Below are 17538 nucleotides of genomic sequence, written 5' to 3' on the forward strand. Positions count from 1 at the left end.
AGCCTCGTACGTAGTTCTACTCAAGTATTTTCCCCTGCGAATGTTGAGATGTAGTTCTAGCCTTCCCTTTTGTCAGCCATTGCGCTAACACATCTCCCCAGTCGCCAGCAGAGGTACGTTTTTTGAATAGTGTAGGCCTAGTAGCCCGGTGTACGTTGGGTTTTATCGTGTAAAGAAGCAGACAAGCCAGTCTACCTGTAATTGACGCTAATGACCCGAACCGATTGTGGTCCCGCGTCACCATTTTCCGGGACTTTACAATCCCAGCACTGAGTGACCAAAGAATATTACCGCGTGAATGCATATTTGCGTTATCACACACTTAAATTATAGGCCTAATGTGAATTTTATACAGACCCTTGGTTAAATTGACTACAAGTGGCAATCAAGTCAAGTAGCCTACAACATGAAATCCCTGGAAATCTTTGAAGCCTCGAACGGGTTGCCACCTCTGACAAAAATCCTAGACATTTCAAATTCAGTCGACCTTTTTGTTTTTCATCAAGGAGAGATAACTTTTCATTGTCCAGGAAAGTATTTTTTTTTCCTGGAGAGACCGTTCAAATCCTGGACAATCAGGAAAAACTTGGACAGGTGGCAGCACTAGATCCCCCAGCTAGATTCATCATGGCTACCTGAGAGAATCGAAAAGATATAGCCTAGGCCTATAATTAATCTGCCTAATACCTCCCACTCCCAGTCACAAAATGGTGTATCCCCAAAATATTTATTTATGTCTGTGGTTAAAAAAAAAAAGAACTTTTCCCAAGCCATTGATTACTTTTATTCAACACACATAAACATTGGATGACACATTTCCTCAATCATACATTTGAAATAGTAGGCCTAAACCTACTGAGGCAGTGTAATCTTGTGCTTGGCTAAAACAGACTGGTAAGCTCATAGTCTCCAATGCTCCCATCAATAAGTCCAGTGCCATTGTTGTGAACAAACCAACAGGGCACTTTCTCGCCGGTCTTCACTTCCCTGCGGAAATCCCTTTGCCAGCCCCTGGGGAAACAAAGCGTTGTTGTTAGGGAAGGGAAGAGCCTACTGGTGCTTTCATGTGCTCTGGGAATTATGGGTAAAATAAGTTACCAATTTTCCAATGGACAACTTGTAGAAAATTTTAATAAACAAGTTACAGAGACCGGATAATATCTACTTCCCAGAGCACATAAAAGGCACATAAGGCTTACAGCCAATTCAGTTGCTCAGTGTAGAGCACAAACATGAGGAACTGTTGTTTACCTAGTCACAGTTAGAGTGTGTCCTTTAATAGCCATTGTGGCATCAGGTTTCTCAGGGACTTCTCCTAGGTGGAGGTCGCCAACTTCAAACTGCACGCCGTGATAAAACTGACCTGTAGGAAAAAAAGAGCGAGAAAAGGTCAGGAAAGAGAGAGAGGGTCACAAAATCCTTGTGATCATAGAACCCTAATAGCAAAGGGACGTTGAATCTGCGCCGATTATTGTCAAATCAACGCGAAAAGACGGCCAACGCCGTCCATTCAACGTCCCTTTGCTATCTGGGACCGATTTAAAGCATACAATACAAAAATCAAGACAAGTAGACAACACAATTTAGCTATGGTTTATGCCACAAACAATAATGGATACATACACACAAAACAAGAAAGAAAAAAGGTATGTCTGTTATGTACATGTGGGTGTGATAGGCTACTGTATGTTTTTGTCGAAAGGGTTTAGGAATGTGGACCTCACCAATATACAGTACAGTATTGACATACATTATTTAATAGTTTCACTCTTGACCTAGTCTTTTTAGGGCTTTTGTGCCTTTATTATTTTGACAGGACAGTGGAGAACAGACAGGAAATGGCTGGGAGAGAGAGATGGGGAAGGACCGGGAAATGACCTGGGCCGGGAATCGAACCAGGGTCGTCCGGCCCGCATAGCAATCCAGTGCCCAGCCGCTAGAGCCACGGCTGGGCTGCTCTTGACCTAGTCTTGACAGTTAATAGGCATCTAAGCTTTTAATCATCTCAGTAGGGCTGCACGATTATGGAAAAAATCATAATCATGATTATTTTGGTCAAAATCGTAATCACGATTATTAATCACGATTATTGTTTTTTTTGCAGATTTTTTTGAAAACTATAACAAGATGAAATATAACCAAGAATGAATGATATACGGGATGAGCAAAATAAAATGAATTGTAATAATTATGTAAAGGAAATAAAACTTAGATGGACAGATTTCTGGCCAGAAACACCATCCTGTCAGTATGTTCTGGCTTCAAGACCGCTCTCAAAGGTTGGTCACTATTGCCACAATTAAATCACGATTAAAATCACGACTTTGACTTCACAATTTTATCACGATTTTCTATTATTTTCGATTAATTGTGCAGCCCTACATCTCAGTCTGAGTGAGTGCTGTAGCTCATAGGTGCCACCACCACTTGCTTACCCAGCAGGCCGTGGACACTGGGGGAGAGCAGGTGGCTGTCTAGTGTGTAGAAGCCCAAGTAGTCCTGGTGGTACGGGTGCTTCTTCCACACCTTGTGCAACATGATGACGAACTTCACAGAGTCTTTCAGCGCCACGGTCAGACTGCGGTCTTTTGTGATATGCAGATCCATGCTGTGGGTTCAAAGGGTCAGATCAGGTGTAAGATCAGGGTAAGGGTAATGGTAAGTAATTTCCCTTCAGTGTTTAACCACTTAAGACATGCCCCTGTTATAAACTAGCTGTTACCAGAATGGCAATGACCAAGATGTAATGTATTACTAAAGGCCTAAGCCCTGTGCACTGTCATAGTAGTACTATGGGGCTACGACCTACATTAACACAGCACTTCATGTTATACAGAACATCACTCTTGAGCAGTACATATTATATTGTGGGCATGACGTTTTAGTGGCTCCATATGACATGTGAATACAGTGTGAAGAGAGTGTGTGTCATAACTTACTTTTCATCTTTTACTGAAGCGGTTTCTGTCCAGGTGAACTTTGTTCCCTTCTTGTTCACAAACACGGATATCCCATCTGTGCTGACTAGCAGTTCTATACCATAAGGCCGATGAACAATCCCAAAGCGGCCAAAATATGTATTCACCTTGGCTCCAGGGATGACTTTCTTGTCCCCAATGGTTTGTCCATTCACCACAATCCCTGTCAATGTCATTCAGTACAATACCAGCTTTCAGAGGTTTCTTGGGACAGTTTTGTTTTTGTGTGTCTCATTGAAGCAACATACTCATGAATGAGACAGAAAATGAATTTCCTTTTTAAAAAAAATAATGCATGGGTTTGATGTATTAATATTTAGAGATGTCCGATAGTGGCTTTTTTGCCGATATCCGATATGCCGATATTGTCCAACTCTCAGTTTTCGATTCCGATATTGGCCGATACCGATGCCGATATATGTGGGTTATTTTTTTTATATATTTTTTTTATTTATTTTTTTTTTTTTTAAGTATTTTTTGGGACTTTTCAGCCTTTATTGGTTTTTGTGAGACAGGAGAGTGAAGGAGAGACAGGAAGTGAGCTGGGAGAGAGAGATGGGGAAGGACTGGCAAAGGACCCGGACCGGGAATCGAACCCGGGTCGGCCGAGTGGTAAACGTGTGCCCTACCATATCAGCCACGGTAGGGCCATATGTGGGTTCCTCACAACAAATTCTACGTAACATTACAAATCTGCTGTTGTGGAACAAAATATGCTTAATTTTATTGTAATGCCCCACTAGAAGCATTCTCGAATGCAACAAAGCTTTCCAAATATTAACATCGTCTGTGCAAAATAGAAAAATAATTAAGGAGAAAAGTGTACAGTAATTCAAGCATTATTATATCGGTTTTGATAAGACAAAAATCCGATACCGATATTGACCGATATTACATTTTATTCCATTATCGTGCCGATAATATCTGTGGGCCGATATTATCGGACATCTCTATTAATATTGCTTCTTTAAAGCTGCTGCATGCAGGATGTCTGTTGTTACAAAAGCATCCTGTATTTGGAAGTTGTAAAGAGGAGTATAAGTGACTAAAACTGAAAACGGGTAAATCAGTAGTTAAATAATGCATGCAATTCCAAGCTTTAGAATTAAAAATGATTACCTCCCCCAACTTGCACTATGTTCCCCAAACCCTTTCCTCTTTAGACAACTTTGTTCAAGTGAGCTCAGCCTAAATATTTACAGAGTATAACCGCTATAACCGTCTACCTTAATTCTTACCGTACATCAAGACACAGATTCAGAAACTGCTGAAATATATCTCCCGAGAAGAAACGAGCTGGAAAAGCATGCAGAGAGAGAGCACCGCCAATTTCGTAAACAAACTACGGGCTTTGGCGGAAGCTAGAGAATTTGGGAGTTTTCCGTAATAGGCTATTTCATGTACTACTTCCAGAATCAGTTCAAGGAAGTCTGTAAAGTGTGACCTTACCCAAGACAGGATCTCTTACTAGGTTGAAAATGGTGCCAGGTGTGTCATCGATGTTAAAACACAGCGCATCTCTCATCGCTGGCACTTCAATGATGAAATGAGGGTCGCCATCAACTGCAACATAGAAAATTAAGTTAAGTCAAGTCCAGTGTACAAAGTACTTTGAAATGGCATTTTACCAGTCTCCAATTTGCAGTTAAACTAAACGTATGACCTTGAAAAAAAATCACACACACACACACACACACACACACACACACACACACACACACACACACACACACACACACACACACACACACACACTGTGCAGTAGAAACATACATGAATTTACATTACTCTGACACATTCACTCATAACACAGAACCAACCACACACACACACACACACACACGTGCAGTAGAAAAACGAACATACTGATACAAGACATGTACAATAAATTAAGTCACACCATCAACAAAATCTAATGCAAACCCCTTGAGACACTACCCGTGTTATAAATTAACTTAGCTGTTACCAGAATGGCAATGACCAAATCGTAATGTGTTACTAAAGGCCCTGTGCACCGTCATAGTGGTGTAGTACTATGGTAGTTACGTTTTTTTTCAGTGGCTATTACAACGTCCCAGTGGCGGTTATTTAATTCCCAGCATGCATTCATTCAGATGATCAAAGTGGCATTCTCTAGAGCAGGGTTTCAAACATACGGCCCGCGGGCCGCATCCGGCCCGCCAGAGGGTTTCATCCGGCCCGGATGTAAAAAAAAATAAAAATAATAATTATAATTTTTTTTACGTTTTTTTTTTTTTTTTTCCTCAATGAAATAACCGAAATGCGCAATTACGCCAATCGCGACAAAATCGAGACTTGCATGACATTAACCCAATGGTCCCTCTGTCATACTGTATATATGTAGTAAAGTGCACATCACACTTCTATTATAAATGGTGAATTTGTACTGTAACAGGCATTTGATAAAGATCATATATTATAGACCTCATATACAGTGCCCGCCATAATTATTGGCACCCCTGGTTGAGATGTGTTAAAAGCCTTAAAATAAATTCAGTGTTTATTGCAGAAGAATACTGTCACACTGAAAATTGTAGGAAAATGTAGCCTTCAACTCAAATGAATTGTAAGAAAATAAAAAAAATCCCTGACTAAAAAATAATTATTTTTCATTAAATCACCTGTTCCACAATTATTGGCACCCTTAACAATTCCCAGGAAATAAATATAATTGAAGCATTTCTGTCATTTCTACAGTAGTTTACAAAGTTTACCAGAGTATGTAGGAACATTTAATTAGTAATTCATCACTTCCTGTTTCCCTGGGGTATAAATATGACGTGACACCGAGGCCATTTCTCTTATCCACTCTTAAACATGGGAAAGACAAAGGAACACAGCATACAAGTGAGGCAGATGTGCGTCGACCTTCACAGGTCAGGCAGAGGCTACAAGAAGATTGCCACTCAACTGCAGCTGCCCATATCCACTGTGAGAGGAATAATTAAGAAGTTCAAAACAACTGGAACAGTGGTAAACAAGCCTGGACGAGGACCCAAGTTTATTTTGCCACCACGCACAGTGAGGAGGATGGTAAGAGAAATCAAAAGATCTCCAAAGCTCACGGTTACAGAATTACAACAAATGGTAGCATCCTGGGGTCACAAAGTCTCCAAATCAACCATCAGGCGCTGTCTACACGCCAACAAGCTGTTTGGGAGGCATGCACGGAGAAAACCTTTCCTCACTCACAATCATAAACGCAAGCGTCTGGAGTTCGCCAAGCGGTATTGGGGCTTCAACTGGGACCGTGTGCTTTGGTCAGATGAGACCAAGATTGAGCTTTTTGGCAACAAACACTCTAAGTGGGTCTGGCGTACCACGAAAGATGCGCATGCTGAAAAGCACCTCATACCCACTGTGAAGTATGGGGGTGGGTCAGTGATGCTGTGGGGCTGTTTCGCTTCCAAAGGCCCTGGGAACCTTGTTAGGGTGCATGGCATCATGAATGCTTTGAAATACCAGGACATTTTAAATAAAAATCTGTTGCCCTCTGCCCGAAAGCTGAAGCTGGGTCGTCACTGGGTCTTTCAGCAAGGCAATGACCCTAAACATATGGCCAAATCTACACAGAAATGGTTCACCAGACACAAAATCAAGCTCCTCCCATGGCCATCTCAGTCCCCTGACCTCAACCCCATTGAGAACCTGTGGGGTGAGCTGAAGAGGAGAGTACAGAGGAGAGGACCCAGGTATCTGGATGATTTAGAGAGATTCTGCAAAGAGGAATGGCTGAAGATCCCTCTTTCTGTATTTTCCCATCTTGTGAAACATTATAAGAGAAGATCAGGTGCTGTTTTGTTGGCAAAAGGGGGTTGTACAAAATATTAACACCAGGGGTGCTAATAATTGTGACACACATTATTTGATGTCAAATAATTATTTCTTTATGTGGGATTTTTTCCCCACTGAATAAATGCACTTGTATTGAAGGTTGGATTTTTCTCTTTTTTTCCATTAACGTCCCATATTATTTAGAAAAAAAAAAAAATAATTGGAAGCTAAAAAACACATCTCAACCAGGGGTGCCAATAATTATGGAGGGCACTGTATATAGAGAAAATGTTAATACTTCTTATTCGTATTGTATTGGTATTGGTTGTAATTAAATAATAAATATAATTTATATTTGGATTTGTATTGGTTCCTATTAAGCTGAAACTGGAAACGGGACGTTAGAATGCGTGAAAATGCAGGAAATTACATCTAAGAAATACACATTTTTCTGGGGGGAAAACCCCCAGACCCCCAGCCAAAATGAACATTCCCATATTTCATTCATTGACGGTTGGCAATGAATGAATGAAGACAAGGAAATGTTGCATAGGATTATCAGTATTGCGTTGCTTTCTACATATTCAACACATTTAAAACGTGATAGTACTGAACACTAATCCTCTGCTTTACTTTTTTTTTACGATGATGTTACTAATGCGGCCCGCTTGAGGTCCACATGGGTTGTATGCGGCCCCCGGACCAAAATGAGTTTGACACCCCTGCTCTAGAGCACTTTGTTTGAATGAGTATGGAGATTTATAATGCCAGTAATCAAATACGGCAGACATTTTGTATGCATGTTAACACTGAACAATGCTCTAATAATGTGTCATACGCCCCTACATTTCACATGAAGGCTTACCATAATAAGTTGGATTATAGGATGAATATGAAGGCGTAGAATACCGTGCAGAGGAACCTAAAGGACATCATTTGGAGAAAAAAGATCTATTACTACATGATCATCGTGCTTATCACTCAGACATTAGTCAAATTGAAGCAACATTATTCTTACCTTGATCTTGAGGCCTTGATCTCTGGTCTGTTTGGTAATAAAAATAGACGTGGTTGAATTTCTACATGTTTTTCTCCATAATAGTAAATCAATCATGACACAATGATCGTAGCAAAAAGAAGTACTGGTTTTTCACAGTAGACCTTGATCTGCAAAGCTATTATCTCCAATAATATGAGTGTGTGGACGACAGCTTCAATTTCTTGGTGTCCCCATATATTTGCATTTAGCCTAGTATGTTAAAGTGTAGCAGATCTGTTGAAATAATTCTAACTTGTGTGTGTTTTACCTTCAGTGAGTTTGTCTGCGATGAGGACATCATCTGGATTCTCCTCATTCTCTGGTTTGGTGACCACCATGGATGTGAGAGGGGTGACAAAGTTGTACTTCAGGGAGAGATCCAGAGCCTCAGCGGTAGCATTAGCCCTTTCTTCAGGTGTGCCTTTCTCTCTGAAAATTTGAACATGAATCAAGACAGAGTGTTAATCTTAATTGGTTGCAGGGTAGCCAACTACGTGCAAAAAATCATATGTATCTCACATACGCACACGCACACACCCACACACCCACACAAAAACACCATATAAAATTAAATGCTGATGTCAGTTGTGGATTCATGTTATTGTAAGTATTCCACTGACTTCTTTTCCAAGAGTTGCTCAATAGTGATGTATGCCCACAGACGCTCTGTAAAGTCCCCAAAAATGTATTCTTGATCTGGAAATACAACCTCCTTGTCCAGCACACTTGGCTTGCCCTGCACTGCGTAGTCATCCAGCTGGAAATGTCGAACATGAATATGGTTATGTATCTTCTTACAATCAACAGGGCTCAAGCACACTGTAAAAATGCAGGGTTAATTAAACACTTTTCAGAGAATATATGGTCGCAATCAATGTAGAGTTACTACAACTCTTCTAGTGTTGAACTCACACTCAGAGGATTGAATGTAACATTGTTTTAGAAAATGTATGGCTTCACAGTCTTACTGTATTTCAACACTCAAACCTCTTATAACCTTGCAATTGCTAGTTTATCCTCTGTTATTTACTAATTTTAGCGTTCAATTTAGATGACAAACCATTAAACTGGCCAGTATTTTCACTTTGTGAATGTGAAAACCATCTTTAGTGTGCTTTTTGGTGACATTTGAGATTGTTATTGTATGGTGTCGTTGCTTATGACCTTTGTTAAGTGCCAAAATGTTCATATCATAGACCATTGTAGATCTGACGGAAATATTCAGTAATACTTTTAATGGGGAGAAGCAAAATCGCCTTACCCCAGTTCCAAAGACATCAATGAGGAAGTTGTTTAGATCATCGTCAAGTAGTTGTCCTGCCACCACAATCTCAGTACCGTTGAAGAGCTGCTTAAATTTGCTGTTGGTCAAAGAGTTTACTGATCCCTCAGGGTATTTGAATTGCACATTGGACAGGATTGGACTGGCCACCTCCTCATAAAATCCCTGTAAGTAAAAAAAAAACCAATTAGGTTAGCCTGGTGATTTGACTTCACACTGGAAGGACACCAAACTGTTGCGCATTTGCAGTTTTAACAAAATAAAAACATTTTTACAGATCAATACAACTCAAGCCCAGTTTATCCTCAAAAAACAAATTGTCTGCACAGTGTCCGAGATGCCGTCGCAGAGATTTTGCCCCCCTTTGCAGAGACTCTGTTCGCAGAAAAGCTTCGCAGGTGACAGCGGACAGCAGCCTCTCTGATTGGTCTGCTCGAAAGCAAGCAACTACTTCCTTGTTCTAACCTTCACCGTGCTGACAGTTTGTGATGGGAAAATGCGGGGTAATATTCATTAAGTAAGTTGCCCATGCTCTGTTGCTCCATTTATTTACATAAACGTTAAGACAACAAGTGTACTTGTAAACTATGTCTCCATGGCACTTTAGTCTTGCCTACTCCTTGTATCGTAGGCAGTTTGAACAATCGTCTTGTTGCCCTTACCGTTGTCACTATGAATAACATAACGCCTATTGATCCCGTCGGAGCAAAAATCAAAACTATCTGCGAAGACATCTATGCGACAGTTTGCCGAGAGAGCATACAGAGGCCTTCAGCCCTTCGTGTAGGCCACCAGTTTGTGTTTAGTTACTTAGACCACATGAGCATCAGTATAGTCTTTTTTATTGTCTGGCAATTAGATTAGATACTTTTTGTTCATTTGATGCACCAGACAAAACACTCTTAACATACTGCTGACAGTGCACACATTTTAACTTCTGTTAGGAAAGGATAAGAGTGACTGGTAATTTGGATCTCTTTCAGATGTTGAAGTAAAGGTTTACCTGCAGCTGTTCTGCAGCATCAGCTGCCTCGTAGATTCTGCGGGCCAGTCCATCATTCTGCTTAGCCATGGAGTCCAGAAAGCCGTAGTCAAGGTCATAACCAAAGCCCAGGTTGAAAAGTGTGTAATTTCCACCAATGGCTTCTAGGACGTTCTGTTTGATCACCTCTCGATTGGTCTCCCCTGTTGTTATGGAAAATACAGTTGTTGTACTGAAGTTCTATTACAAAGATGTATGTATATGTACTTGATTAGTTCTGAGCATGAGTTTATTTTCTGGGAAGTGTGTAGACCTGAAGTGGGATTGCCATCTGTTAGCATGATGATCATTGTCACACTCTTCTCAGGCAGCAGTTCCTGTTGGATGCATCTGTCAATCAACTCATCTGCCATAAGCAGTCCGCCATTTATGTTGGTCCCTTCATAGAGAGAACAATAATATCAGTGTTTTCTATTTCATATCTTCAGTTTAATTTCAAAACCACAAAAGATTGTATAGACATGCCGTAGATTAAATAGCTTTGTTTTAAGTGTAGTGGGGTTTCCTGTTGTTGTTTAAATTCTGGGCATCTAAAACATCTTCCCATAGATGCTCAACATATTGATTACATCTGTATTTCAATTCAATTCAATTTCAGTTTAATTAGGCTAAGTGTGATATCACCATAAACATAGTCCCAAAACACTGTGCAGCAACGTTTTAGTCCAGCCATCGAGTGTATGATTAGAATCTCAGTGAGTCCAGCATAGCATATGTCACGATGATGTTACAAAAAAGAAAGTGGACAGGCACACATAAAATCAACACAGCAAAAACATAGGAGTTAGAACACAACGTCAGAGAAACTGATGGAATGCTGATCTCGCATAAGACATCAATGAAATAGTACATAAAAGAATGATACTAAATAAAAACATGTTACAGCAAATAGGATGAATAAGAATAAATAGGAAGGTAAAATGGTAAAATTAATAATCAAAGTGACTAAATGTGTGTTAAAAAAATGAAAAGCAAATAAATGATGAGAATAAATAAGAAAGTAAACTGGTAAAATACTGTAAGTCCACACATGGAATAGAAGACTCCAATGGGACCATAAGTAAAGCTATTTCATCAATTACAGCAGTCTTACTGTAATTCCATGTCATTTAGTACTTCTCCTAAAACCAGGAACATTCAAATAGGGAAAATAACCATCAAGTCCCTTTCATTTAACAATCCAATGTAAAAATGAAAGGAAATCAGACATCACTTTGAATTGTCTTTGTAGAAAGAATAAATAAACTGGACTTACATCCTCTTTCCATAAGGGTCTTCACAAATTCCCTAGCTTCTGCCACATTTTCTTCTGTGGCCTGCACCAGTACAGGTTTCCAGGATTCAACTCTGCTATCAAACAACACCAGTCCGAAAAAGTCCTCACGGTGCAGGTCATTCAAAATGGTCAGCAATGCCTCCCTTGTCTAGGGCAATAAATTGTCAAAGAATTTAACACTGCCCTTGACTGATTAAAGGCCGTATCATCTAATGTCCAACGTAGGGGTGGGCGGTAACCGCGGTATAATATTGTGTGCAGTATTTTTTCATCAATGATAGAGATTTTGTCTCATACCGTCTACCGCAGTAGCGCATTGCGTCCTGTAGATGTAGAGTTATAGTTATAGATTAAAAGTTTAAAAATATGTTTTCAAATTATTTGAATGACAAGAATTCCCACATAGATAAAACAATGTCTGACCAGTCATTTCCAAAAATAAAATGCAAAAAATGGTGCTTTGGTCATTTTGCCACAAAACGCTTAATTTTAACATTTTGTAACTTACACAAATGTAAAATACCGTGATATATACCGTGATATATACCGTGGCTAAAATTATACCTAGGTTTACATTTTTGGCCATACCGCCTACCCCTAGTCCAACCACTTTACTCTTACTCTTGTCTTGTTACTCTTACCTGCCTCATTTTTGTTCCCCTCATTGAGATGCTCAGGTCAATCACAAACACCACATTCTTTGGTATCCTCGGCAAGTCCGCAGGGGCAAAGTAATGGACAAAGTAGCCATTAACTATCTGTAGTAAAGCACATCACGTAGAGATAAGAATGAACACTCATGTGACAGTCAGTTCTCATTGAAGACGTTTATTTTTATGTATTATTCATCAATTGAATATTTAAATATTCATCATTAAATCAACATGACTACAATGCCATCAACAGACAAAGTAGAAGTCTGCACACTGCAACTCCGACTGAAGGGCCGACCTTCTACTCCCGCTGTTGATAGATGCGCATTTGTCCTGCACCTAGCCTCAGTGAGGTGGGATGTGCATACATGTACTCTTTTAAATAACTAAAATGCCATACCTGAATGTCCCCAATGCTTTCAGCACGGTTCACGTCATACTTAATAATGAAGTCCCCGTCGATCAGCGTACCATCACAGTCGGGGCATTTCCGCTGCTGATCAGGGGTTGGGCTGAAGGACACATGAGCCTGAGAGCATTAAATAAAATTAGAACCCTTTCTTGATCCAAGGCCTTTATTTTATCTTGTGAAACATGTGTGTACGGTACGTAAACAAGTATTCTAGTGTTTTAATACTATGTCAAAAATGTTCATTATTATTAATGAAAGAAGGTGATGAGGGTTTTTTTGGGGTTTTTTGGCGCACCCTTTTGTCATTCACAGTTTTGTCCACCAGGGGCAGCAGCTCGTTGGTGAGGAACGTCCCATGGGCATCCAGGAAGGCAATTCCTTGAGGCTCGTAGATGTCTGCCACAATCTACAATCACATCACATCGTTATGACATTACAATATTCAGAATCACAGCATGATTCGTCCTAAAGCAGGTCTGTAAACCAAACTAGGGTTGGCACAATATTGGTTTTACCTCAAAATTCTGCACCAGTTCCTTTGGCTTGACCCGCATCATGATCTCGTAGTTTCCCTTGTTGCGCTTCAGCAATTCCTCATATGTCAGTGTGAATAAGACTGGACTGCCGGCTGCGATGTTCACTGAAACCGAGAATTTCTCCATCTTTCTCCCTGATGCTCTAGCATAACAGACAAACAGACAGACAAACACACACACACACAAACACACACACACACACACACACGGGAGCACACACCCACGGGAGCACACACCCACATGCACAAACAAATGTGCATGCACACACGCGTCGTGCACACACACACACACACACACACACACACACACACCATTATCTTGTCAAACAGTCAGTATTGTAAGGTAGAGAGCATTTTCCGACTGCATTCTCCAAACCAAAGCAACTGACTTGACGAGTCCAGCAGTCTGTCCAGATGAGACGGCCTTCTCATACTGCTTCTTGGCCTTCTCCTTCTCCTTCACATCTCCCACATACGTCTTCCCCTCAATTTCCCTACAAGGGATGAGAAAACAAATATGTGGTAGCCTACTGTGTTTTATGTCATGACATGAAACAGCAGAAACACACCCGGTTTTAAAACTGTGATTGGTTTCTACTTTAATCCAACGCTTTGGAGTTACTCTGTTGAAGATTTCTTGAATATTTTGTTACATTGACTTGTCTTAAAACTGGTTAGGAGACAAATGATGAGAGGCTGACTGACATGCTGAAGTTGGTGATGAAAGCAGTCTTTGGTAGTTCCACCTCGAAGAATATTTCCTTTGAGGAGTTGCCTTTGTTCAGAGCTTTGGTGGTCATCACGGTGTGAGCAAAGCGAGACGTCACTTTGCAATCCAACTTCACACTCTGGATTTCAACCTGTCCGAAATCACACGTATCTCTGATTTGAGTTTGTTTGTCGTTTTCTGGGTCTCAGTGTCATGTATTACTACTACGTCATTGACTAACAACTAGGGGAAAAATAGGCAGTGATTTACATTTACATGCGTTACATTACGATGCGTTACAATACGTTGTGTTACATTATGTTGTGTTACATTACGTTGTGTTACATTACGTTGGGTTAGATTATGTTGTGTAACATTATGTTGTGTAACATTACGTTGTGTTACATTACGTTGCGTCACATTACGTTGCGTTACATTATGTTGTGTTACATTACATTGTGTTACATTACGTTGCGTTACATTACGTTGCGTTACATTATGTTGTGTTACATTACGTTGTGTTACATTACGTTGCGTTACATTATGTTGTGTTACATTATGTTGTGTTACATTACATCGCGTTACATTATGTAATTTGCTCTTGGAGTAGGTAAATCACTCAGCATGACCTGCCTCTTACCTCTGCATCATTTACACTTCGCTTCTGCGAAAAAAGGAGGCAAAATGACAGATTGTGTCAAAGGTCAGAAAGTCAAATTTTCTGTCATACATGTTTCAGTGTGGCTGTTGTATTATTTGAGTAGTCCTTTATGGATTTCAAGTGTTGCATGCAAATTCAATAGTACCTCAACACGTTTTGGAGTGTCAGATTTTATCTGGAAAAAAGAGCAGAACATGTATTCAGTGTTGGCACAGAAATAATTGCAGCTGAGAAGTCAGTTTTATGGGCCTAAACATCGTTTAGTTTAAAATAACTGTATTGTAACTGTTCATTTTCACAACTGTATTTTAACTGTGTTGTTTTAACTGTGTTAAAATAACTGTAAACTACTGTACTCTCTGTTTCGAGGCATGCTGGCTTTATATTACATACAATTTGTTTTGGGCACATTTTATCCGATCAGTTGATATACTACTATCACCCTTCATGCCCCCCACAGCACCCCATCCCTATTCCCGTTTCAACACAGCCAATCCCCACCCCCTTTCACCCTTATCTCACAGCAGACTGGACTGTCCATCTGGCATATAGGGCACTTTACCGGTGGGCCGATGCTTTAGTTTTAGTTTAGTTTAGTTTCTTCAAGGGCCGAGGCTTTAGTTTTGTTTGAGTTGTTTTGTTTTATTTTGTGACTCCTTACAGACTGGTCCACTATTTAGACCGTGCAGCCCACTGTTGCATCTTTACTACGTAGACATAAGCCATCACAATACAGTATGTGGGTGGTTAGTCTATGCCAAAAATGCCCAGCCCATTCTTTGGGCCCTTGCTAGCCCTGACTCACACAAATCACAAACAGTGTTGCACTCCACCACCCTTGTCAATACACACCCACTGATCCACTTTCATTTGCTCTGCCCCCTTACTTACTTACTTAACCCCATCATTCCATTCGCCACATAGGGCAGCAACAAAGTCTCTCCACTTCATTCTCGATGGTCCCCCAGCTTTGATGGTGCTGCTGGAGTTCCTTCTCGATGGTTTGGTGCCATTTCATTTTAGGCCTGTTCTTCCTTTAGCTTTCTGGGATCCAATGTAATGCAAAACTAAAACCTCGGCTCTGCCCCCTGACCACGGCATATCACTGGAGCCAAACACTCTCCACATATGACTCTACAGTACACGTTGTTGCATTTACGTAGATATACTTTACAACAAAATGTTACAGGAGCTTAATCTTCCAACGTAGCCCCACGTAACCAAACATATGCCATCTTAATACTAGATCCACCCTATGGTTCTGAAACTGTGTCTGGGTGAGGTTTGCATGGAGGGGTATCTGCATAGCTCTTGACACTCACCGTTTCTGCAGTTTCCGTAGATATGACCAGGGCGCCATGGATACTGAGCCACACACCTACCCAGACCCAGAGCAGCAGCGTAGTCCTGACTGCAGACATGATTCAGGCTGAGCTGCACTCTCTCTCTCTCTCTTGCGCGCGCTGTCTGCACTTTATACTATTCTGATAGAGTAGTTGGGGGGGCTGGGCTAAGTTCAGTTACACAGAATCCATTCACATGTGTTGGTCAAAAGTTGGCAAACGGATGATGAAATGAAGGAATTTCCTATCTGAAAACTGAACCGAAATCTTTCAAAGAAATCCAGACATTAAAACGATACAAGTCTGTGAAATTTGTGACACTGATTATTATTAAATGTTGAATCCACTGAAAATGAATCTATCAACAAGCGGAGAAGCTTGCATTATTTTAACGTTGTTTGATATTAATGCAGTGGTTCTCAAACTTTTTCAGCAAGAACCCCCTTTCGAACTTTTTTTTCCCCGTTAATATTGCTGGATTTTCCATTCATAGTTTGTCGGCTTATATTGCTAGAAATCCACAGGACCGCTAATACATCTATTAACTACACAAGTGAATACTGCTACTAACTAAATTGTGGAAGTATGTTATCTGTTAGCTGTGAACCTGTGGATTTCCAGTTTCATAGTGTCCCTTTTGTCCGTGACCCCGCTTCAGTACCTCTGTGACCATATACCCCGCCCACCCCGACCCCCACACTAATGTATAATATTATTATTATTGCCACTAATGTTGGCAAATGATGCTATTGACACTAATCAGAGACTGGGCTATACTGTACCAAGTGTTAGCCGTAATGTATACATGTACAGCATAGTCCCAGCCTTTTCTGTCTTACTGTATGTACCCCTCACAAGCCTTTTTTGACACACCCTGAGTACTCCCTCACTCATGCTCTTTATACCATATCTTCTCTTATCACAATGTCATTTCATATATTTGTTAGGCCTATTCATATTTTCCACGTACCCCTTGAAGTGTGCTCGCATACCCCTAGTTGTCCACATACCCTTGATTGGGAATCACTGACTTACACTATGCTCTTCTACGTAAAAAGAGGTGACATTTTCTACCTGTGCTAGAAGTTGTCAGACGGCCTATACTGTATTTACAAGTGGAATATTGTTTCAGGGATGATTGCTGCCTCTGCCAAATTAATTACGTTCCTAACAGAGGATCTAATGTTGCTAACTTCTTATTTATTTGCATCAGTGCAGTGGCGCGCACTGTCAACAGAAATATTTACTGGAATAGTTACACAAGGTGCTGTACCTAAAATACTTCTTCTCCAAAACTTTTCCAGTGAATCATCAATTTCTAACAGGGTGAAAGGTGAATTCACTTTGCCGCTCTCCTGAATGCTCAAATAGCTGTAAGTAGGCCTACTGTAAGTTTGGGGGAGTGCCTCTGCAATTCTCTTCTAAGGAAAGAAGTTATTTTTGTGAAGGCACACAAGACGGTTTGTAACTGGAAGTGACCAAGACAGAAGGCACATTTGAGCATGCCAGTATGATTGGTTGGATTGGAGTGATTGGATTATAAATCCAGTGTTTTGTCTCTTAAAAGTGTGTGTGTGTGTGTGTGTGTGTGTGTGTGTGTGTGTGTGTGTGTGTGTGGAAAAAGAGAAAGAAAAAAGCACTTCGACTGTTTTCAGCATTCGTTCAATAATCGAATGGCCTAGATTAGAGGAAACTGATGGAGTCACACCATTTAGTGTGTGCAGTGTCCATCGTTAAAGCACTGCATTTTTGACCATTGTTAGGGCAGCATTCGGGCACTTTCAGTCCACTAACTTTAACAAAATGTTCAGGG

The 17538-nt window shown here is 40.5% G+C and overlaps 1 protein-coding gene across 1 annotated transcript; it reads right to left on the minus strand.

Annotated features, from left to right (window-relative positions):
- Nucleotides 1-760: 760 nt before the first annotated feature.
- Nucleotides 761-15847, minus strand: LOC134462092 (inter-alpha-trypsin inhibitor heavy chain H3-like). The gene is made up of 22 exons (XM_063214961.1): nucleotides 15705-15847; nucleotides 14528-14557; nucleotides 14362-14385; nucleotides 13718-13872; nucleotides 13402-13506; nucleotides 12993-13155; nucleotides 12773-12883; nucleotides 12466-12594; nucleotides 12054-12170; nucleotides 11392-11560; nucleotides 10390-10515; nucleotides 10098-10279; nucleotides 9074-9259; nucleotides 8433-8569; nucleotides 8081-8241; nucleotides 7792-7818; nucleotides 7639-7695; nucleotides 4428-4541; nucleotides 2940-3141; nucleotides 2436-2608; nucleotides 1252-1363; nucleotides 761-1011 (listed from the first exon to the last, which is right to left on the minus strand). The coding sequence occupies exons 1-22, from the start codon at nucleotides 15801-15803 to the stop codon at nucleotides 882-884; spliced, it is 2709 nt and encodes a 902-aa protein (XP_063071031.1). The 5' UTR covers nucleotides 15804-15847; the 3' UTR covers nucleotides 761-881.
- Nucleotides 15848-17538: the final 1691 nt, after the last annotated feature.

This window comes from Engraulis encrasicolus, chromosome 14, assembly GCF_034702125.1.
Source record: "Engraulis encrasicolus isolate BLACKSEA-1 chromosome 14, IST_EnEncr_1.0, whole genome shotgun sequence".
Lineage (NCBI taxonomy): Eukaryota > Metazoa > Chordata > Actinopteri > Clupeiformes > Engraulidae > Engraulis > Engraulis encrasicolus.

What these genes read in the sequence shown, in the direction of transcription:
- LOC134462092 (XM_063214961.1), bottom strand. Translation starts at nt 15,803, where the DNA reads ATGTCTGCAGTCAGGACTACGCTGCTGCTCTGGGTCTGGGTAGGTGTG. An exon ending in AAACTGTGAATGACAAAAGG is followed by an intron (nt 12,595 to 12,772) that starts GTGCGCCAAAAA and finishes TAATGCTCTCAG; the next exon opens with GCTCATGTGTCCTTCAGCCC. An exon ending in CACACTCTAACTGTGACTAG is followed by an intron (nt 1,012 to 1,251) that starts GTAAACAACAGT and finishes TTGTTTCCCCAG; the next exon opens with GGGCTGGCAAAGGGATTTCC.